General features: G+C 43.7%; 1 protein-coding gene across 1 annotated transcript in view; it reads left to right on the top strand.

Annotated features, from left to right (window-relative positions):
• LOC120048230 (DENN domain-containing protein 5A-like) overlaps positions 1 to 24,311 on the top strand; it is a 46,709-nt gene that overhangs the window by 11,654 nt on the left and 10,744 nt on the right. Inside the window, exons 2-14 of the mRNA XM_038994030.1 lie at positions 7,163 to 7,231; positions 8,168 to 8,277; positions 8,434 to 9,133; positions 12,652 to 12,839; positions 14,173 to 14,487; positions 15,781 to 15,996; positions 16,228 to 16,462; positions 17,169 to 17,319; positions 17,459 to 17,552; positions 18,631 to 18,762; positions 19,045 to 19,197; positions 19,334 to 19,421; positions 19,504 to 19,588. Of these exons, the coding sequence (XP_038849958.1) occupies positions 7,163 to 7,231; positions 8,168 to 8,277; positions 8,434 to 9,133; positions 12,652 to 12,839; positions 14,173 to 14,487; positions 15,781 to 15,996; positions 16,228 to 16,462; positions 17,169 to 17,319; positions 17,459 to 17,552; positions 18,631 to 18,762; positions 19,045 to 19,197; positions 19,334 to 19,421; positions 19,504 to 19,588 (2,536 nt within the window). The remainder of the gene's footprint in view (positions 1 to 7,162; positions 7,232 to 8,167; positions 8,278 to 8,433; positions 9,134 to 12,651; positions 12,840 to 14,172; positions 14,488 to 15,780; positions 15,997 to 16,227; positions 16,463 to 17,168; positions 17,320 to 17,458; positions 17,553 to 18,630; positions 18,763 to 19,044; positions 19,198 to 19,333; positions 19,422 to 19,503; positions 19,589 to 24,311) is intronic.

Here is a 24,311-nt window from a genome sequence, read left to right on the forward strand (position 1 = left end):
TTTATTAAACATAAGAAAGAGTGTGAGTTTTTGTCACAACCCAGCTCGTAGGAAGTGACAAAGAGCTCTTATAGAACCAGGGCACAAATAATAATAATATAATAATAATCAATAATTTTGCTCTTTATTTAGCCATCTTACATATAAAACCTTATTTGTTCATCAAAAATTGTGAATAACTCACCACAGGTTAATGAGCAGGCTGTGCTTGAAAGGATGCACATAACTCTGCAATGTTGGGTTATATTAGAGAGAGTCTCAGTTTTAAATCATTTTTCGCACACAGTCTGTGCCTGTATTTAGTTTTCATGCTAGTGAGGGCCGAGAATCCACTCTCACATAGGTACATGGTTGCATAGGACATCAGTGTTGTAACAGCGCAAGAAATCTGGCAGTGGCTTCTGATTAAATAACATTTTCACAGAACCGCTTGTTGCAATTTCGATGAGGCTCTCTTGTTCAGATATCGGTAAGTGGACTGGAGGCAGGGCATGAAAGGGATAACGAATCCAGTTGTTTGTGTCATCCGTTTCGGGAAAGTATCTGCGTAATTGCACACCCAACTCATTCAGGTGCTTCGCTATATCACATTTGACATTGTTCGTAAGCTTGAGTTAATTTGCACACAAAAAATCATACAATGCTTGAAAGACCTGTGTGTTTTCCTTGTTAATCCAGACAGAGCTCTAACTTCTTAATCATAGCCTCAATTTTGTCCCGCACATTGAGTATAGTTGAGAGAGTCCCTGTAATACTAGATTCAGATTATTCAGGCGAGAAGAAACATCACCCAGATAGGCCAGTCGTGTGAGAAACTCGTCATCATGCAAGTGGTGAGACAAGTGAAAATTATGGTCAGTAAAGAAAACTTTAAGATCGTCTCTCAATTTAAAAAAACGTGTAAATTCTTTTCCCCTTGATAACCAGCGCACTTCTGTATGTTGTAAAATCGTTACATGGTCGCTGCCCATATCATTGCATAGTGTAGAAAATACACAAGAGCTCAGGGGCCTTGCTGTAACAAATGTAACCATTTTCACTGTAGTGCCCAAAACATCTTTCAAGCTGCCAGGCATTCCTTTGGCAGCAAGAGCCTCTCGGTGGATGCTGCAGTGTACCCAAGTGACGTCGGGAGCAACTCCTTGTACGCGTGTTACCACTCCACTATGTCTCCCTGTCATGACTTTTGCGCCATCAGTACAGATACCAACATATCTTGACCATCAAAGTCCATTTGATGTCACAAAGCTGTCCAGTCATTTAAAAATGTCCTCTCCAGTTGTCCTGGTTTCCAGTGGTGTACAGAAGAGGATGTCTTCCTAAATTGACCCCCCATAAACGTAACAGAAATATACCAGGAGCTGTGCCAGGCCCGACACGTCTGTTGACTCATCCAGCTATAACACATAGAATTCAATGGCTTGTATGCGAAGCAGTAATTGTTTCAAAACATCTCCTGCCATGTCACTGATGCGTCGTGAAACGGTGTTGTTTGATGAAGACATTTTCTGTATAGTTTTCTTGGCCTTTTCCCCCAGCATTGTCCAGCCATATCTGCGGCAGCAGGAAGAATTAAGTCCTCCACAATAGTATGGGGCTTGCCTGTCCTAACCACTCGGTAGCTCACCATATACAGTTGAAGTCGGAAGTTTACATACACCTTAGCCAAATACATTTAAACTCAGTTTTTTCACAATTCCTGACATTTAATCCTAGTAAAAATTCCCTGTCTTAGGTCAGTTAGGATCACCACTTTATTTTAAGAATGTGAAATGTCAGAATAATAGTAGAGAGAATGATTTATTTCAGCTTTTATTTCTTTCATCACTTTCCCAGTGGGTCATAAGTTTACATACACTCAATTAGTATTTGGTAGCATTGCCTTGAAATTGTTTAACTTGTGTCAAACGTTCCGGGTAGCCTTCCACAAGCTTCCCACAGAAGTTGGGTGAATTTTGTCCCATTCCTCCTGACAGAGCTGGTTTAACTGAGTCAGGTTTGTAGGCCTCCTTGCTCGCACACGCCTTTTCGATTCTGCCCACAAATTTTCTATAGGATGAGGTCAGGGCTTTGTGATGGCCACTCCAATACCTTGACTTTGTTGTCCTTAAGCCATTTTGCCACAACTTTGGAAGTATGCTTGGGGTCATTGTCTATTTGGAAGACTCATTTGCAACCAAGCTTTAACTTCCTGACTGATGTCTTGAGATATTGTTTCAATATATCCACATAATTGTCCTGCCTCATTATGCCATCTATTTTGTGAAATATACCAATGCCTCCTGCAGCAAAGCACCCCAACAACATGATGCTGCCACCCCCGTGCTTCACAGTTGGGATGGTGTACTTCAGCTTGCAAGCCTCCCCCTTTTTCCTCCAAACATAACGATGGTCATTATGGCCAAACAGTTCTATATTTTTGTTTCATCAGACCAGAGGACATTTCTCCAAAAAGTACGATCTTTGTCCCCATGTGCAGTTGCAAACCGTAGTCTAGCTTTTTTTAAGGCAGTTTTGGAGCAGTGGCTTCTTCCTTGCTGAGCGGCCTTTCAGGTTATATCAATATAGGACTCGTTTTACTGTGGATATAGATACTTTTGTACCTGCTTCCTCCAGCATCTTCACAGGGTCCTTTGCTGTTGTTCTGAGATTGATTTGCACTTTTCGCACCAAAGTGTGCTCATCTCTAGGAGACAGAACGTGTCTCCTTCCTGAGCGGTATGACGGCTGCGTGATCCCATGGTGTTTATACTTGGTACTATTGTTTGTACAGATGAACGTGGTACCTTCAGGCGTTTGGAAATTGCTCCCAAGGATGAGCCAGACTTGTGGAGGTCTACCATTTTTTTGTTGTTGTGGTCTTGGCTGATTTCTTTTGATTTTCCCATGATGTCAAGCAAAGAGGCACTGAGTTTGAAGGTAGGCCTTGAAATACATCCACAGGTACACCTCCAATTGACTCAAATTATGTAAATTAGCCTATCAGAAGCTTCTAAAGCCATGACATAATTTTCTGGAATATTCCAAGCTGTTTAAAGGCACAGTCTACTTTGTGTATGTAAACGTCTGACCAACTGGAAGTGTGATACAGTGAATATAAGTGAAGTACTCTGTCTGTAAACAATTGTTGGAAAAATGACTTGTGTCATGCACAAAGTAGATGTCCTAACCGACTTGCCAAAACTATAGTTTGTTAACAAGAAATTTGTGGAGTGGTTGAAAAAACAGTTTTAATGACTCCAACCTAAGTGCATGTAAACTTCTGACTTCAACTCTTCTAGCCCCTTCTTATTAGTGGTATCTGTTGCTTTTATACATGTCTTACTACTGAAAAGTCATCTTAATTCTCACTCAAAAAACTCCTGTGGCTTATTTTTCAAATTGGCATGTTTTGTTTCTAAATGTCTGCGCAAGACTGAAGGTTTCATTGAGTTGTGATATTGTACTTTTGCAGGTATAACACACTGTGGCTGAGGAAAGGCACTACTCCCAATATAAGTGAACCCCAAATCAATGTAGTTCTCATCATATTTGCACCTCTTTGATGGTCCAACGTCCCTGTCTGTTTAAAAAAAGAAAAAAGTGAATCACATAATTCTTTAGTGTACCCCTGACGCAGTTTAGGAATACCTGGTCATGTGTAATGGTTGACGTTTGTGTCTTTATGTTGGGGGAGGGTAAGGGGTGGGGTCTGGCAGTTTCTGGCTGGAGGTGGCAATTGTGGTTGGTCACTTCTGTATCCAGGGTTGGTGCTGGTATTGGGGCTGGGACCAGGAAGAACTGGGTTGGTGTTGGGGCTGGGTTGGAAATTGTGCTGATATCAGGGCTGGAAAACCAGGGGTTAGGTGCTGGGTTTGGTGCTGGGACTGTGGCCCTGGGAGAAAGAACAACTCGGAACGAGGAACTGAGGGGAGCAAGGACAACCTGAGGAGCAAGCAGACACACAAGGGAGCCCTAGACCCAAAGGTCAATGGTAGTACTTCCCTGTCGCCTGCTCGCTGTGGGTGAAGCTGCTGGTTTAACAAAGGTTAGCCATGTATTGGCAAAAATGTCCAAGGCAAGAAAGCTTACCAGCAGTCAGCGGCACTTGTCGCACTGGTAGCCTATTCACTGGTGCTTTTCAAAGCCTATGTCAGATACTCCAGTGAGTGTAATTGGCTCAAAGTTAGAAGTTGAGATAGAAGATACTCTCCTCTTTTCTACTGTAGGTATGTAATTTGTTTATTCTGTTGTTGCTAGCGACATTCATAAAAACATTGGGCAAAAAAATATGTATTTTTGTCTGACCCCCGGTTGAATAACAGAGACATCAACACTTACCTTTAGACATCTGAATCACAGCAAAGACGCACAGTGAAATAAAATAGGGTGAGCATTAGCATTTATTTTCCCTCATCATCATCACAAACCACGTTTCCATCCACTGTTTTTATGCGAGTAAAGTCATACCGTATAAAAATAATCATGACACCTGTGATGGATACACAAGGTTTTGGTAAGATTTTATAAATGGTGTCAGATAATTTGTTGGTTTGACATGGTGGTATCTTTCTGTGTCTGTAAAATTAATTATGCACAAAATGGCGGTGGAAATGCCTTTATCTGCAAATATTGATTTAATAACCATCATATCGAAGTAAACTTGGGGAGTCACGCAATGACATGGTGTGTGATCCTCCCACGACAGCTCGGGAAAGCATGCAGTTTATTAGGCTACAGATGAAATAAATAATGATGAACTTCACAGGGTGGTGAAAGTGCATGGTATGAGCTTGATACTCCTTTACAATAAATGTTGAGGGTCTTATTCTGGTGACATGATGAATGATACTTGACTACCATTTTGATAAATACAAACATTCTTGCTCTTATCCATAATAATCTCATCATATAGACTAGCCTCCCTGCACAGTCTACCCACACTGTATCTGTGAGCTGTTGGATAGAGTGTACATGTCAAAACCAGAGTAGACACATTTTTGTATTTAACACAATCGTTTTTTGTGACAAAACTATAGGTAGAGTTGAAAATGTGATGGAAACACATTGAACATCAGATTTTTATTCCGTACATAAAAACTTAAGCGAAAAAGTACATTTTGTGTGCACTACATCATCAAGCATTGATTTTGATCAGTTTGGTGGAAACACACAACTGGTGGGAAAATGTGCATGTTCTATTTATGCAGATTTTAGAATATTCACATGAAAATCTGTCACCAACTGGATGGAAACCTAGCTAGTGATTCTTCAGCTTAGTTCAGCTGTCACTAAATTCCAGCTAAAATAAGCAGAATAACATGGTCAAGCAGACACACAATGAATCAATCACATTACTCAGTACTCAGGAAAAAAGGACTTCTTTTCCACAGCATCATCAATAATCTGATGTACTGTGTGTCATCACTGGATCACCCCACTGTAGGTGAGTGGGTGAGGAAAATGATGGGTTAGGCCAGACAGGTTTACCCATCAGACCAATCAGAAATGGTCCTATTTGTGGGTTATCACAGAGAGGAAGTTAGAAATCTGATGGGTTAGAGAGGAAGGTCTAGGAGAGGCTCTGGATTGGACTGGATCTCCTGACTCATGGAAGACAAGAGAGGGGACGTCATACGTCCCACGCAGCCACAGGCTCCCTCAGCTCTAAAATGTGGTGTATAATGTGTGTGACAGCCGGACTGGAGGAGGACTGGACCCTAGCCATGGCACAGGGAGAGAGATGCAGACCTAGGTTTTCTCTCTCCTTCTCTGTGTCTAAATCAGGATAACACTGAATGAATCAGCAGACTGACACCTGTGCGATAGCAGGTGTGCTATAAACTCCCCAGGGATGGAGATCATTTACTTTGGCTGACTATTGACCCTTGCTAAGATATCAGTATAATAATAATATAATCAAAACATATTGGCCATTTTTAACAGCAGTCAGTATAATAATAATATAATCAAACCATATTGGGCCTTGCAAACAGCAGTCAGTATAATCAAAACATATCATTTAAGTATTTGACAGAGATGTGGGGGGGCTTCTTCTTTGAGGAAGCCTATTAGACTAATACTAATAGAAGCAAGTATTCCATATTTACTGTGATGTCAAGATAATCTCTATACTTGGCATGTAGGTTTTCTCAGTCATGGGTGGCAGACATTGGGGTGTATGGGGGAGGGGAGGGGAGGGGCGTGGTATATGCAAATTGTACTGTACAATAACATCCATCCCCCAGGTTTATCTATCTTTGTGGACAGTGTAGGAAGGAACACAGGGACCAGTCTAGAGAGTCTTATTATGATCTCCCACTGACTGTCTTAGGATACACATGATCTACCGACTTCTACCCCTGTCAATCAAGAACATGTTTGTTCATAGCTTTGACTAGAGAAAGACAAAGGCAACAGTATAGAATGGAGACAGTTTATTATTGATGTTTGAGCTGCCAGGCCTTTTTCAAGACAAGACTCAATGGGACAATCCACTGTTATGACCATACAGGGAAGACAGTGTGTCATTCATAACTTTGACTTACACCGGAGCACATATTTTTTAATACTTTCAGAAGAACTTACTGTTTAACAAATACTTTCTTTGTTCAGTACCCTTGTCTCTTTTTTATAGCCCTGTGTCTACCACATTCCACTTGTTCTGAAACACTACAGTTAATGTGTGTTTTTTTGGATCGTCCACAATCCTCTCAGGTGTTTTTAAATGATCTCATTCTCCGTAAGTTACACTGGGTTGCTTCCTTCAGAACCAGCACAGGCCTGATCATATTCTCTCATGTATTATAACACACAGATACAGCTCTTCAAGTGTGTTCACTGTAATACCATAATCCACAGCATAGCACTGACAACAGGGATTAATCATGGGTTTTGGAGAGGAGAGCACTGCATTGCTACAGCAACACACATCATTCTCTGACAACACACCCAGCTGGTTTAGACAGAATCTTAACAGAAACCTAAACCTGACAGAAACACTGTGCCTCCATACACACATGAAGAGGATGTGTTGTTCCCTCAGTGTTTCTCACATATAGGAGAACACTGTCAGAACCCTTCTGTCCTGAGTAACTCCTGCTGTGTATGCACATATTGAGAAGTGATGCGGTACTCAGCGGTAGCCATGTGATTAATTACTGTTGTTTTATCTGTTGTGTAGCTTTATGCCAGTATATAGAGGCTACTAAATTCAGAGATGGGGCCAGAGGATTGGCGAGTGCAGATGAAGGTAACCCCCACCAGCCCCCCTCCTCAGAATAACCTCACCTCCGCTTGCTCCTTTATCCTGACACGCCCTTGTTTCACAGCACTCTCCTTTTGTTGATTTGTAATGTTTCTGAGAACTCAGTTCTGTACAGGTGAGGGGAACTCTGCAAGCACTTTTCCTTCTGTCCTTCCTCCCTCTTTCCACCCTTCCCGGTCCTCCCTCCCTCTCTCCTCCTACTCCTTCTTCTTCTTCTTCCTCCTCCTCCTCCTCCTGCTCTACCTTCACCTCCTCTTTTGGAAGCTAGCTACTGAACAACAAGCCAATCTGTTTGACAATCACTTTGTCTCTACCTCTCACACACCCAGTTCTACCTACATGTACCAGCGCTGGTGTTGCTTGGCCAATGTGTTCTCTCCCCTTCCACTCTGAATGACTTATCAATCATGTCTTGGTGTGTGCATCACTTCTGCTTTCACTGTGGATCTGAATCAATTTAATTTGTGTTGGTTTGTTTGATTGATTGATTGTTTTGCGGGTTGCTTTGCCTGTATTGCCATAAAAGCTGTCACTTTACTGGTAATTATATATGTAGATGTTTGTTTTCTTATAAGCAACAAGCATTGTCTTTTTCTGAATAGATTTATACAAGCAAAACCCAATACATAGTATTACTATCTGACTATTTGACCTCTTTGGCAGCGGTTACTTTCCTTCACTGGCCCAGTACAGGATGCTGTTGACAGCTTTACATGATGCAATACAGCCTTTCTCTCCAGACCACTGTGCTCACTTCCTATTTCCTGTGAGGAGGGTTGTCTTGTGCCTCAAGTCTGCTTCTGATTGGGCCTCTGCATACTTTTGTGCTTCTGTTGCTCTTTGGGCCCTGAGTCCTGATTTTTTTGCTCTCTTTTTTCTTCTGTCTTTTTCTCTGTCCCTCTATTTCTCCCTCTCTTTCAGGTGAGAATTTTGAGCAGAGTCCACTGCGGAGAACCTTTAAGTCCAAAGTTCTAGCGCACTACCCAGAGAATGTGGAGTGGAGTCCCTTTGACCAGGATGCCGTTGGCATGGTAAGGGAACTGCGGAATGTGTAACTAACACAAAGTGTATTTTATTTGAAGCTACACCCATTTCTGTTTCCAGGGTTTACATCTGTATGTCATTATGGATTAGGACCTGTATTGTTTAGCTGACCGACTAACCTGATCTATTACCTCCTCTCTCAGCTGTGTATGCCAAAGGGTCTGGCCTTCCGCACGCAGGCGGACACACGCGAGCCTCAGTTCCATTCCTTCATCATCACGCGGGAGGACGGCTCGCGGACGTACGGCTTTGCCCTCACTTTCTACGAGGAGGTGACCAGCAAGCAGATCTGCAGCGCCATGCAGACCCTGTACCACATGCACAATGCTGAACAATACGACATCCTGCACACCCCCACCACCCCGCGGTGCCCCGAGGACCAGCGCCACCTCCATCCCCACCCTCTCAACCCCCACCCCCAACATACGCTTCTCCCCACGCCCTCCATCTCCCGGCTGCAGCGCTTCAACTCCTACGACATCAGCCGCGACACGCTCTACGTGTCCAAGTGCATCTGCCTCATCGCACCCATGGCCTTCCCCCAGGCCTGCAGGAAGGTGCTCCAGCAGCTCCACCAGGCCGTCTCCTCCCCCCAGCCCCCACCCCTCCCCTTGGAGAGCTACGTCTACAACATCCTGTACGAGGTGCCCCTGCCTCCCGCTGGGCGCTCCCTGAAGTTCTCGGGGGTGTATGGGCCAGTGGTGTGCCAGAGGCCCAGCACGGCAGAGCTGCCTCTCTTTGACTTCCCTATCAGCCAGGTGTTTGAGCTGCTGGGGGTGGAGAACGTCCTCCAGCTGTTTACCTGCGCCCTGTTGGAGATCCAGATCCTGCTCTACTCACAGCGTAAGTCCTTACTTAGGATCTTTCTCTCTGATCTGCTGAACTTTCTGTGGTTTTCTGTCTATTGTCCCCATCGCTTTTAGAAGGGATTTGTTATTTCTACAGAAATACTGACATTTTAGAAGAAATCAGAAATAACAGTTGTGGTTAGGATCTTCGGTATGTTCATTGGAACTATTATCCAGGCAGATTAAATAAACTATCCTGTGATTCCATTAAAGGCCCAGTGCAGTCAACAACTCAATTTCCCAGTGTTTTATATATATTTCCATACTATGAGTTTGTATTAATACTGTGAAATGGTGAAAATGATAATGGACTTTTAGTGTGAGAGCTGTTTGAAAAGACCGCCTGAAATGTATGCATGTTTTGGTTGGATGGAGTTTTGGCCTTCCATAGTGACATCACCATGTGCTAAATTTGTTAATAGACCAATAAAATTAGAGTTCCAAACCACTCTGCCAATAACAGATAACAGCTAGTTTTCCCCTCCCTACCCAGACAGTCCTAGCAAAATTCTTGCTTGAGACATTGCCCTTTGCTAAGAAGCTATTTTTATATATATATTCTTTAACCATTTTAATTTGAAACAATCACAGTAAGGTACAACATTGTTACCCAGGAGTTATTTGATATTGAGATAAAAACGGCTGCATTGGACCTTTAAAGAAAGCTGTGTTCTTCCCAGCTTGTGTAAATGTTCATTTCTCCTCATGGGCTCTCAGCTCAGGCCTAGCTTGTGTGTGTGTGTGTGTGTGTGTGTGTGTGTGTGTGTGTGTGTGTGTGTGTGTGTGTGTGTGCGTGTGCGTGTGCGTGTGCGCGTGTGTGTGTGGACGTGTTTAACTATTCTTGTGGGGACCAGAAGTCCCTACAAGAATAGTAAACGAACAAAATGTTGACCAGCTGGGGACATTTTGTTAGTCCCCACAAGGTCAAATGCTATTTCTAGGGGGTTTAGGGTTAAGGTTAGAATTAGTGTTAGGGTTAGAATTAAGTTAAATATTAAGGTTAGGAGCTAGGGTTAGTTGTAGGGTTAGGGTTAGGATAAAGTTTAGGTTTTTGGGTTAGGGTTAGGGTTAGGGTTAAGGTTAGGGTTAGGGTAAGAGTACGGGTTAGGATTAGGGTTAGGTTTAGGGTTAGGGTTAGGGGTTAGGGAAAATAGGATTTTGAATGGGACTGAATTGTATGTCCCCACAAGGTTAGCTGTACAAGACTGTGTGTGTGTGTGTGTGTGTGTGTGTGTGTGTGTGTGTGTGTGTGTGTGTGTGTGTGTGTGTGTGTGTGTGTGTGTGTGTGTGTGTGCTGGTGTGAGTTGCTGGGGTAAACAGGCTGTTTTGCAGCAGCAGTGTGTGTGCTGTGAAGGGCTGTCTCTGGTGGCTGTGATCAGGCCTTTGTTTCCCCCTTCTCATGTTCAACCCCAGACCCACACTGAGAGAGATTGACAGTGAATATGGACACATTCAAGAGGACCTTTTTGGGAGGAATGGGAAATATTTAGATATGACACAGGGCATTTAGCACATTTAAAAATTAGATCTACAGAATTGATAGAAACAGGTCTTCCACTATGTGTGAAAAGAAACAGCATTATACATAATAAATCAGCTTCAATCAGGAATTGTTTTGTTCAGAGACCAATGTTGGAGGTTTTGAAAAGCAATTCAGCATTATACAGAATGGCGTATTCCTCCTCCATGGAAGCACACTGGGATTGACTTTGATCAGAGTCAGTGGCGTGCAGCAGGAAGATTGTTTCAGGATTGGGGAATTGGCGTGTTGATAGGATCCATTACGGAGACAGGGAAAAGGCAAATTCTTTATAAAACGCCAGAGGCTAGAGGAGCAATGCTGTGGTGTTGCTAGGCAACCCTTGCAGGAGGATAAGGAGGAGGACGCAGTCAGTGATGCAGGGTAAAGATGATTGATTGGAGATGACATCATCCCTTTTTTTCTCCAGAAGGCTCATTGCAGAATGTGTGCTGAGGAGTGTTTTCTAGAGTGTGAACCTGTGAGCTTTCCACTGAGCAGGGACAGAGTGTTGTTAGTTAAAACTGCATAGGCTGAGGCAAGTGATCCCCCATACTAAAAATTAGCTGACTGGAGAGTGTCTGTTCTAAAAATAGAGGCATAATTCATAACTCAGATACATAGGCCCTGCCCTGGCCTGTGTCTTTCCCACATACAGTACATTAATCCTCCTTGAAACGAGCATCTGCTGCTGTTTTTCCCATCTCTCCAAGTAGATCAATGGAAGCTTGCCATTTCCCCTGCCGGGCCTGCATGTTAGTAGTCCGTATATAGAGCTCTCATTCTGTTAGCACTCAACCACTCAAATAGGCTCCGATAACCTTATTCGTCTTGGAAAGTCCTTGTGGAAAGCAGCGTAACAGAGGGGAGGACAAGTGGAGGACTACACCAACACTGAAGCTCATTAGATCAGCCCCAGTTGAATATCTGATGAATGACCCTATTTAATAGTGTGTTTTCTCTTAGACTAGATTAGCTGTTGGCAAGGCCTGTGTGTGTGTGATAATGTGGTGCGGTTTGTGTGTTTGTGTGTGTGCACGCATTTGTGTGTTTGTGTGTGTGTATACTATCATGTGTTTGATTGTGCGTGAGCGCACTTCCTTGCATTTGCGTGTGTGTGTGTGTGTGTGTGTGTGTGTGTGTGTGTGTGTGCGTCTGTCTGTCTGTCTGTCTGTCTGTCTGTCTGTCTGTCTGTCTGTCTGTCTGTTTGTGGTTTTTCTCAGGAAGGTGGTATCATGCTCTTAAAAGGCCTGTTGTTGTTCACCAGGCAAGGTCAGAGCACCAGCAGACAGGCTAGATTAGTATTCCTGTCTCTGAGTCCCTTGCCCAGGTCCTGGGAGAGGTGGCCCAACCAGGGGAAGACCCAGCCTGGGAGAGGGCCTGTTCTGGGGGGAGAGGGCCTGTTCTGGGGGGAGAGAGGGGAGAGGTTCTGTTCTGGGGGAAGAGAAGAGAGGGGAGAGGGCCTGTTCTGGGGGAGAGAGGAGAGGTGGAGAAGGCTTGTTCTGGGGGGAGAGAGGAGAGGGGAGAGGGCCTGTTCTGGGGAGAGAGAGGAGAGGGGAGAGGGCCTGTTCTGGGGAGAGAGAGGAGATGGGAGAGGGCCTGTTCTGGGGGAAGAGGGGAGAGGGCCTGTTCTGTGGAGAGAGGAGAGGGGAGAGGGCCTGTTCTGGGGGGAGAGGAGAGGGGAGAGGGCCTGTTCTGGGGGAAGAACAGGGGAGAACAGAAGGCCAAATGAAGAACTAGTAGTTATTTTGGCAGTAGAACAGCAAAGACAGAGCTGCTACTGAATATAGACTTGTTGTGAATGATAGAGAAGGAATGTAGATAAACAGGACTGGATGGAAGTTTACATGGATGCCAAACACTTGACTTGGAGTGGACTGTTTAACCCTGTACATTACAATACATTGCATACTGTAGGTGTCAAAACAATTAGCCTTTGTGACCATATAAAACCAGTCAGTTTGTGACTCTCTCCTCTGTTGTTTGTGTGATAGACTACCAGAGGCTGATGACTGTTGCAGAGAGCATCACAGCCTTAATGTTCCCTTTCCAGTGGCAGCATGTCTATGTGCCCATCCTGCCCGCCTCACTGCTGCACTTCCTGGATGCCCCAGTGCCCTACCTGATGGGCCTGCACTCCAATGGAGAGGGTGACCGCACCAAACTAGAGCTGCCTCAGGAGGTAACCTATACACTCATGGACCTATGCACGCATGTTTGCACACACACACATACGCACAGCTACTCACATACACACACACGCGCACACACAAATCAAAATAGATTTTTTTTAGGTTTATGCATGGAATTATTTCTCTAGGGTTGTTTACCTTTTTCATTTCTCTCCTTTCTCTCCTCTCCCATCCTCCCTATTCCTTCTCTCCAAAAGGCATTTTTGATTGGAAACATTCAGCTCTAGCTGAAACCATTTAGTTGGATTCCCTCAGCCCAGCCCTCTTTAAATGCAGCCTGTCAGAGCAATAACAAGTCATTTCTAATCAGATTGCAATGCGTGAATCTTGTTTGTGCTGAGAATACTAACAACGACTTCCCTCTGGGCACTCCTGCCAACCCCATCTACATCTACTGTCTGATACACCCAACAAAGTGACGGCATGAAATTGGCTAATCTGTAGAGAGAATCACAGGGCCTTACAACACAGATTACGAACCATCCCTCGTTCCCTAGCTCTCCAGGCTTGTTTTTGTCCTTCGTTTTGATTAACAGTCGTTTTTCCACCAAATTTACACAAAGGAGGTGAATTTTTTATCAATTTACTTATATGATTGATTAATTACTTAGATAACCCATTCATAAATGCTAAATGGTTATCATTAAACATTATTCATGCTTAATGATTTTTCTTAAATAAAATGGGTTTGTGTTTACTTCTTAATAATGTTCTCAACGGGTAGAGTGTGTCCTTTGTGAGGACAAACAGCCCTCATTAACCATGTTGTAGCTTACCCATGCTTTTACAGTTGATCAAAACACGTTGCTTTGCTACTGTACACAGCAATTCTGCTAAGGGCCCTTCAACATAGAGCCTGGAGGAAGGGTGCTGTGTGTGCAACAAGCTTTTACACATCTGGAGCCGGTCCAATGGAAAGAGCTATGACGAATAAAAAGCCTGAGAATTTGTGAATTGAGGACCTAAGTCAATCTCAATATTGCCTTATTCATCCATTTCTATATTTAAATCCTAATACTCTTAAAATGAAAAGCAGCAGATCAACAATGGAGGGCTGATCTTATTCAAAAGAGTAGTTTATCCCATTCAGAATATCTGTTGATATTATATTACTGTCTTCAGTTAATGTCTTGAAGTCATCCACATCTTTTCTCACTATGCCTCAATTGGTACTGCTCTGCGTTAAGCCACCTAGTGGAGCGAAGTGGGAATGGTTCTGCTATAACAAGAACATAACTATCACTCAGTTTGCTTCTCTCTGGTGTTCTCTGTTTCACCGACATGTTTACAATGAAAGCTAAATAAGACCGCCTGTCATTCCAGGCCAACTTGTGTTTCGTGGACATCGACAACCACTTCATTGAGCTGCCAGAGGACCTCCCTCTGTTCCCCAACAAGCTAGAGTTCATCCAGGAGATCTCCGAGGTGCTGTTGTCCTTCGGTGTGTCTCCGGAGGGGAACCCGCTGCACAGCCAGGGCCAGGCCAAACACCGGGGCTTCCGCTCCACCGACATGGTTACGGACAGACGCAACGGCAACCTGGCCAGCTCCCCCCTCAACTCCTACCTGCTGAGGGAGAACAAGACCATCGCTAGACTGCAGGCCCTGGTCAAGAGGACTGGGGTCAGCCTGGAGAAGGTGAGAGCAGGTCATCTGTCATCTGTCATCCGTTTGACTGGAACATATTATTCTAGATAGAAAGTCTGCATATACACTGAGTCCTAATGTTTGGTATACTCAGTGTAAATTCATGCAGAATAATACTGCCTGTCTGTCACACTCTTTTGAAAATGACTAAGGGTGGGAAAGGCAGTCTATGAGCTGCCCATGTAAGCTGCTGCCGGCTAGCTCTGAGTGTGCTGTGCTCAGCCCTGGTGACGGAGGAAGTCTGCTACATTGCCATCAACAGAAAATTGTCGCCCATACAGAACCTAATTGCCATCTGGTTTGAACACGACACAGAGGGCCGTTGGTAATAGATGGTAATGTTTCAGCAGAATCACATTACAGACCAGTGAATGAATGAATTAGCTTTTAACTACAGAGAGGTCTCCAACTCTCCATATCTGTAGGAGCCCATAGTAAGCAGCTTATGGACTAGTAGGGGCTAGCATTAGCTTTCTCTGAAGAGATTGCCTGCTCTGATAGTCTGCTTTTAGCTCCTCATTTTGTTGGTAAGGCTTCAGGTAGGGTCATTGTGGCCATGTCCCACATTAAGGTAACCACCTGATTTAGGGTCAGTGGTGTAGAGCGATGAATTAGAGGAGGGCTCAGTGGGTCACATCCCTGCCATCTGATCTGGGCTTCGTAGCCATTACTCATCTTCAAGTCTATGCGGACATGTATAGGCGACTCATTCACTGTGTCCTTTTGTCCTGCTCTTGCATGTTGAGATCTGCAACTGTGTCACACTTTGATTGTAACAGAGGAATGCATGTGTTTTCAGTTTTTTTTTCAATAAATCAAAACGTCTCAGACTTCTTCCCCCATGCCCCTATCAGTGCTCCAGCAGCCTGAGCTAACATGGAGATAAGAAACCCATACCCTCTATGGCAGGAGTAGGCAACTAGATTCAGCCGCGGGGCCGATTTATATCACAGCGGATGGTCGGGGGGCCGGAACATAATTCAAATCATTTGAACACTGCAAATTGACCACATCTAAGCCCAAACATTGATTGGATTTGATAATAACAATAATTTCATACCTTGATTACACGATCACATATGTATATATTTTTAATTTGTGGGAATATTGGTGATTTTACAGTTATTTTCTTACCAACCCCCGCCGGCCGCCTGTTGTCGACCCCTGCTCTATGGCTTTCTTAACTTCTGTCGTCAAACCCCTCTTTTTCTTCTTCTTTTTCACTTTATTTTTCTGTGCTGTTTTCCTGAGCCGCTGTGTTTCCTCCCCCTCTCCCTCTTCCAGCTGGATGTGAGGGAGGATGCCAGCAGCAACAAGGACCTGAAGGTGCAGTGTGATGAGGAGGAGCTGAAGATGCACCAGCTCAACATCCAGGTGCGAGAGGTCTTCGCCAACCGCTTCACCCAGATGTTCGCCGACTACGAGGTGTTTGTCATCCAGCCCAGCCAGGACAAGGAGTCCTGGTTCAGCAACAGGGACCAGATGCAGAACTTTGACAAGGTGAGATCAGGGACTGGATTCCCTATATAGGAGCCTATATAGGGGCCCTAGGGCTATGGTCAAAAGTAGAGCACTATATAGGGAATAGGGTGCCATTTGGGACACTGTCCCACTCCAGACTCTGAAGCATTCATTTGAGTGGAAGTCTTCAATGCTCTTTAAAGCTTTTCATATTAATTGACCCCCAGGAGTCCTCACTTCATTTTGTGATGTGATTCTTGTCGATTCCAGGCCTCCTTCCTCTCTGACCAGCCTGAGCCCTACTTGCCGTTCCTGTCCCGTTTCCTGGAGACTCAGATGTTCGCCTCCTTCATCGATAGTAAGATCCTTTGCCATGATGATGAGGACAAGGAACACACGTTGAGGGTGTTTGACTCCCGCGTGGACAAAATCCGCATGCTGAACGTGCGCATGCCCACCCTGCGCACCTCCATGTACCAGACGTGCACCAATATCGACGAGGCGGGTAAGAAAAGAGGAAACCCATTTTCACACCTATACTATTAAGAGATCATTGTCTCAGATGGTGCAAGATACTTGTATGTTTTCAAGACACACATGGGAACAGTCAGTAACACCTGGAATAATTCATGTCAAAATGGATTTAGCGGTTGAATTTTTTCTTCTAACTATAAATTCCTCTCTGTAATTGTATGATTCATTGCATGCATGCCAGTTATGTACTAACCTAATACATTACACAGTTATCTACACAGTAGTAATAGTCTTAACTATGTAGCCAGCTGTCATTGGTGCTGATGATGTTGAGTGTTGGGTCAGGTTAGGGATGCATAATTCCAATAAATTTGCAAAAATTCCCAGTTTTTCCAGAAATCCAGTTTGGAAGATTCCCGGAATCAGAAGGGAATAAGCAGGAAATCATGAATCCTCCAAACAGGACTTCTGGAAAACCTGACAATTTTGATAAGATTAAAGGAATTTTGCAACCCTAGTTCAGGTGATGATAACTCACAGCATGGAGGTGTGGCGGTGAGGAGTCAGAGATGAGATGTGGAGTGGTGAATCTATGTGACTACTCAGTGCTATGACTCATAGGCACTCACAGAGTGGCTTAACAATGACATGAGACTGTTAAATCCTCCATGACGGTTGGTGCTAATGGATCTGCTGTGACAGTACCTCATCCTCCTCCCCTCTCTGTGTCACCCCAGAGAAGGCCATAGAGATGCGGGTGGTTAAGATCGACCACACGGCCCTGCATCCCCACCTGCTGGATATGAAGATTGGCCAGGGTCGCTACGAACACGGCTTCTTCCCCCGGCTGCAGTCTGACGTGCTCTCAACTGGACCCGTCAGCAACAAGTGAGGATCACACCTCCGCAAGAGAGACTGATTTACATACTTTGATTGATAATACTTGAAAAATATGTTTGTTTTGTCTCTATCTTTGCTATTTGGCTTTCGTGTCTTTCTAAGTGAAGTTGTTTTGTTTGTATGTTAGATGGGCGAAGAGGAGTGCTCCAGCACAGTGGAGGAGGAAGGACAGACAGAAACAACACGCTGAACACCTTTACCTGGACAACGACCAGAGAGAGGTGAGAGGACATCAAGCAGCCCTAGAAAAACGGGATTAACATTCCCAAACCATATTCGCATGGATTTTGTCTTTCTGTTTTTGTGTTATCGTTAGTTTCTTGTCGATTTCTTCCTCACTCTTCTTCATGGCTTGCGGTATTCACTTCTAAATATCTAACGTCTGGAACGATTGAATTAAAGTCTTGTTTGTCCATTTTTCTCTGTTACTCTCCCTCAATTATTTCCTCTTGACCTAACCTCTCTTTCTGTTTCTGTTTCTATCTCTCTGACACCTACTGTCTCCCTCACATCTACCTACTGTATTTCTCTCACACACTCTCTCTTTGGTCTCTCTCTCTCTCTCTCTCTCTCTCCGTCTCACACACACGCTCCCAGCATGTGGAGTGTCTGTTCCCGGAGCTGCAGCTCCTGCTGTTTCTAGACTACTACTGGCTCTCGCAGTCCTTCAGGCCCTGTCTAAAGTCTGTGACTGTAGATGTGGTATGTGTTGGCAGTGGGTGGGGCCTGAGCCTCACACCACGTCCACATGGCCCCTCCCCCCATGTGGTCCTCACTCCCTCCTCCTCCTAACATCACAGCTTTACCTGATACTCCAGATCACTTTCCAGGGTTTCTTCTCAGGTTTAGGGTTTCACTTTAGGGTGCACTTAACTCCACATTAAGAAAACAATATTTAGATTGATTTGACAGAATCCCAGAAAACACATGGCACTGACACGCCTCCCAGGATGGATGTTGAGGTCAGAAAGTTAAAAGACAGAAACACATCGTCCATCATGAAATGACCTCAGTACAGGCAGCTCAGCTCATTATACAACTGACTCAGAGCTCCTCCCTCTCCCTCCTCTGGAATGGTCAATCCCTCACTGTAGTAGTTACCAGAAATCTATCCACTGTATGCACTGTATACGTTCTGTGGTTGGTTGCCGAGTGGTGTGACCCTCTGTGTTTATGTGATGATGAACATTGAGCCAGATTGATTACTCTCCCTTGGTGTATAGCCTACTCTTAGGCCACTCCACGTGTGTCCTCTCTGACCCTGTCCTGTCTGACCCTGTCCTCTCTGTCTCATTACAGAAATACATCCAGGAGGCCAGGAACCTGGGCACTACCATCCGGCAGCCCAAGCTGTCCAACCTCTCCCCTTCCGTCATCGCTCAGACCAACTGGAAGTTTGTGGAGGGTCTGCTGAAGGAGTGCAGGAATAAGGTACAGTAACTACCAGTCTTCCTAATTCTCACTCTTACACAGACATATTACGACTGCAATAACCATTGCAGTAGACTATTGCAGTAGACAATCCCATGGATATTGAGATACGACACCTTCAGTGAGTCTCCATTAGTTTCAATGTCACTCAGAAGTATTCTGATGTCAATGACCATTGCAGTAGCCTATTACTTGGATATTGAGATCCAGCACCTCTAGTGTCAACCATCTGGCCTCCAGAGATGGTAATCTCCCTGTACGGTGATGTGTGTGTCCCTCCAGACCAAGCGCATGCTGGTTGAGAAGATGGGCAGGGAGGCGGTGGAGCTGGGTCATGGGGAGGTCAGCATTACAGGCGTGGAGGAGAACACACTTATCGCCTCCCTTTGTGACCTGCTGGAGAGGATCTGGAGCCACGGGCTGCAGGTCAAACAGGTCAGCACATACACACACACACACACACAAGTATTATTTAAAAACAGTATATATACACACACTAACACACATGTATGCATTTAGGTGCATTCAATGCGCATTCATTCATTCCCGCATCTCCATCTTCATCTGCCAGGGTAAATCTGCCTTGTGGTCCCACCTGCTCCACTATCAGGAGAGCAAAGAGAAGACGGATGCAGCACCGGCCGGTTTGGGTCACCCAGGTAAGCCACTCGTTGAATCCTGAAATGTGATAAATGGATGGTGATGTAAAGTCACATCCCTCTCTCTCCTCCCCACATCAAGGTCTCATCCACGACACAGAGAGACGCAAGTCTGACGCTGGCACTGCCTTGGCCCCTCTCAAGGTATCCCTGATCAGGGACATGAGGTGAGTCTCCTCATCCATTCACCAGGTCTAACACAGTATCAGTATCAGTGTCTTCAGATGCTCTACCTACCGTATATACACTATTTGTCAAGTATCCTCCTGAATATAAATTTCAAGTCATATGGTCTTGAAATGATGGATGGTTATAAGGGGAATGTTGCAAGTGATACTATACTATTCTGCCTGTGTTGATTGTCCCTTCTGTAGTGGCAGAAGCGGTTCAAATGTATGCCTTCGTACCTCTACGTACTTCTTTGAAAATGACAATTTCGAATCAAGGTGAGATAATGATTGATTGATCATACCTCAGAATGCAATGATTTCAAAGTGTTTTCACTGCCATCTTGTGGCCCACTGACGAAAAACACTTTCAGTCAAGACAGAATATTATCAATGATTCAAGACCATATGTAGTGGAAAAATACTGACATCAGCCTCATAGCCATGCATCTCAATCTTTGCAGCAGGCATAAACACTTGATTACCAGCTATGATTAAAAAATATATATAATATTTGTATATATACACACTGTACAGCGTATACTGAAAGCTTAGCCTTCCATCTTTGTGTTCTATTTGATCAGACTTGACCTACAGTCCTCATGGTCTTCATGTCTGGTCCCTCATGTCTGGTCCAAATGCTATACCAACATATAAATCTTGGTGGGGCAAACTCCCCCAAATGTATTTAGATGCATGCCAGCAAAACCACTACACAACACAACACTAAACAATACATGAATTGTGCTATAAAACGGTGACAAACGGTGCCCACAAACTGTTAGGGCCAACATAAAGCTGTCCCAACAGCAGAGCTTTCTTTTCAGCACCATGGAGTGAATCCTTACCACTGCTACACCTGGCTATCAGCAGAGACTTGTCTGGCAGCGACACAGTTCATTCAGCCACATTTACTGCCTTTAAAAACACCATAGCTGATATGGCTGACTTTCTTAAACAAATGTGGTTTTACTGACAATTGAGATGTACAAACTATGGCATAAGGTGACGACGAGCGGATAAGAGGCAATCTGTAATTTCGATGAAGACATTAATGAGTGAGCTAGGACGGATGTAGTCAATATAGCTTTTTTGTTCTGCACTTTTGAAATGTACAGTGACAGAATTTAGAACATGGGCTGTTCTTACAGTATTCTCCCTGTACACCAAGTCAGAACCGTAGGATAAATAAAGGGGGCCTATAAGCAGACAATGAAAACTCTTACAATATTCAATGATTATATTTCTCTTAAACAGGCTATAGGCTACATGTGCACCACCAAGTCAGAACAGTAGGCTAAGTTATGAGGGGGAAAGTCAAATACATTTAAACTCAGTTTTCCCCAATTCCTGACATTTAATCATAGTAAAAATTCCCTGTCTTAGGTCAGTTAGGATCACCACTTTATTTTATGAATGTGAAATGTCAGAATAATAGTAGAGAGAATGATTTGTTTCAGCTTTTATTTATTTCATCACATTCCCAGTCGGTCAGAAATGTACATACACTCGATTAGTTTTTGGTAGCATTGCCTTTAAATTGTTTAACTTGGGCCAAACGTTTCGGGTAGCCTTCCGCAAGCTTCCCACAATAAGTTGGGTGAATTTTGGCCCATTCCTCCTGACAGAGCTGCTGTAACTGAGTCAGGTTTGTAGGCCTCCTTGCTCGCACACGCTTTTTCAGTTCTGCCCACAAATTTTCTATAGGATGAGGTCAGGGCTTTGTGATGGCCACTCCGATACCTTGGCTTTGTTGTCCTTAAGCCATTTTGCCACAACTTTGGAAGTATGCTTGGGGTCATTGTTCATTTGGAAGACCCATTTACGACCAAGCTTTAACTTCCTGACTGATGTCTTGAGATGTTGCTTCAATATATACACATAATTGTCCTGCCTCATGATGCCATCTATTTTGTGAAATGCACCAGTCTCTCCTGCAGCAAAGCACCCCCACAACATGATGCTGCCACCCCCGTGTTTCACGGTTGGGATGGTGTTCTTCGGTTTGCAAGCCTCCCCCTTTTTTCTCCAAATATAACGATGGTCATTATGGCCAAACAGTTCTATTTTTGTTTCATCAGACCAGAGGACATTTCTCAAAAAAAGTATGATCCTTGTCCCCATGTGCAGTTGCAAACCGTAGTCTGGCTTTTTTATGGCGGTTTTGGAGCAGTGGCTTCTTCCTTGCTGAGCGGCCTTTCAGGTTATGTCGATATAGGACTTGTTTTACTGTGGGTATAGATACTTTGTACCTGTTTCTTCCAGCATCTTCACAAGGTCCTTTGCTATTGTTCTGGGATTGATTTGCACTTTTCGCACCAAAGTATGTTCATCTCTAGGAGACAGAACGCGTCTCCATCCTGAGCGGTATGACGGCTGCGTGGGCCCATAGTGTTTATACTTGCGTACTATTGTTGGTACAGATGAACATGGTACCTTCAGGCATTTATAAATTGCTCCCAATGATGAACCAGACTTGTGGAGGTCTACAATTTTTTTTCTGAGGTCTTGGCTGATTTCTTTTGATTTTCCCGTGATGTCAAGCAAAGAGGCACTGAGTTTGAAGGTAGGCCTTGAAATACATCCACAGGTACACCTCCAATTGAATGATGTCAATTAGCCTATCAGAAGCTTCTAAAGCCATGACATCATTTTCTGGAATTTTCCAAGCTGTTTAAAGGCACAGTCAACTTAGTGTATGTAAACGTCTGACCAACTGGAATTGTGATACAGTGAATTATAAGTGAAATACTCTGTCTGTAAACAATTGTTGGACAAATTACTTGTGTCATGCACAAAGTAGATGTCCTAACCGACTTGTCAAAACTATTGTTTGTTAACAAGAAATTTGTGGAGTGGTTGAAAAACGAGTTTTAATGACTCCAACCTAAGTGCATGTCAACTTCTGACTTCAACTGTATATACTTGTTATTTTTTTATTTGTTTTATTTAGCTAAACAGGTGGGGCTCAAAACAGGTGGGGCTCTGTTCTGAAACACTACCACACTAGTTCATTTAGCAGACACTTTTATCCACACTAGTTAATTTAGTAGACACTTTTATCCACACTAGTTCATTTAAAAGACACTTTTATCCACACTAGTTCATTTAGCAGACACTGTTACCCACAGTAGTGCTCAGCCAGGCTGAGAGGAATCCTGAAGTAGGCGATAGTTTATGGGATGCATTGTGTGTTAACCTCTCTGGTACAAGTGGGACGCTAGCATCCCACCTCGACAAAAGCCAGTGAAATTGCAGGGCGCCAAATTCAAAACAACAGAAATCCCATAATTAAAATTCCTCAAACATACAAGTATTATACACCATTTTAAAGATAAACTTCTTGTAAATCCAAACACAGTGTCCGATTTCAAAAAGGCTTTACTGCGAAAGCACACCATGCGATTATGTTAGGTCAGCACCTAGTCACAGAAAACCATACAGCCATTTTCCAGCCAAGGAGAGCACTCACAAAAGTCAGAAATAGCGATTAAATAAATCACTAACCTTTGATGATCTTCATCAGATGGCACTCATACGACTTCATGTTACACAATACATGTATGTTTTGTTCGATAAAGTTCATATTTATATCCAAAAATCTCAGTTTACATTGGCGCGTTATGTTCAGAAATGCATTGTCTCAAACAAACATCCGGTGAAAGTGCAGAGCCACATCAAATAACAGAAACACTCATCATAAACATTGATAAAAGATACAAGTGTTAAACATATGAATAAAGATAAACTTCTCCTTAATGCAACCGCTGTGTCAGATTTCAAAAAGGCTTTACGGTGAAAGCACACTTTGCGATTATGTTAGGTCAACGCCGAGCTACAGAAACCCATACAACCATTTTCCAGCCAAGGAGAGGGCTCACAAAAGTCAGAAATAGCATTAAAATGAATCACTTACCTTTAATGATCTTTATCTGTTGGCACTACCAGGTCTCCATGTTAGACAATAAATGTTTGTTTTGTTCGATAATGTTCCTCTTTATGACCAAAAACCTCCTTTTTGTTCGCGCGTTTTGTCCAGTAATCCAAATGCACAAGGCGCGTGCACTAAGTCCAGACTAAAAGTTTTTAAAAAGTACAATAAAAGTTAGTAGAAACATGCCAAACGATGTTTAAAATCAATCCTCCGGTTGTTTTTGTCATAAATAATCAATAATATTTCAACCGGACAAAAGCTTCGTCAATAGGAAAGGAGAAACAAGAAATGCGTGTTCCCGATCAGGCGCATGGCTGATGTCTGGAAATTTCCACTGGCCTCTCATTGAAAGTGCTGTATCTCCCTCATTTTTTAGAGTAAAACCCTGAAACAATGCCTAAAGACTGGCCACATGTAGAAGAAGCCATAGAGCTCGTGAACTGGGTCCTAAGTCTTTGTATGGTGGATTGGCTTTCAATGGAAAAACAGCCTTTCAAAATAATAGTACATCCTGGTTGGATTTTCCTCGTGTTTTTGCCTGCCATATCAGTTCTGTTATACTCACAGACGTTATTTTAACAGTTTTGGAAACTTTAGAATGTTTTCTATCTAGATCTACTAATTATATGCATATCATAGCTTCTGGGCCTGAGTAGCAGGCAGTTTAATTTGGGCATGCTTTTCATCCAAAATTCAGAATGCTGCCCCCTATCCTAGTGAAGTTAAGGCAGTCAGACCACTGTCATGTCTACGGTGCACCACAACCAGTGGTGTTGAGTCATACAGGAC

The sequence above is a fragment of the Salvelinus namaycush genome, chromosome 1 (genome assembly GCF_016432855.1).
Source record: "Salvelinus namaycush isolate Seneca chromosome 1, SaNama_1.0, whole genome shotgun sequence".
In the NCBI taxonomy this organism is placed as follows: domain Eukaryota; kingdom Metazoa; phylum Chordata; class Actinopteri; order Salmoniformes; family Salmonidae; genus Salvelinus; species Salvelinus namaycush.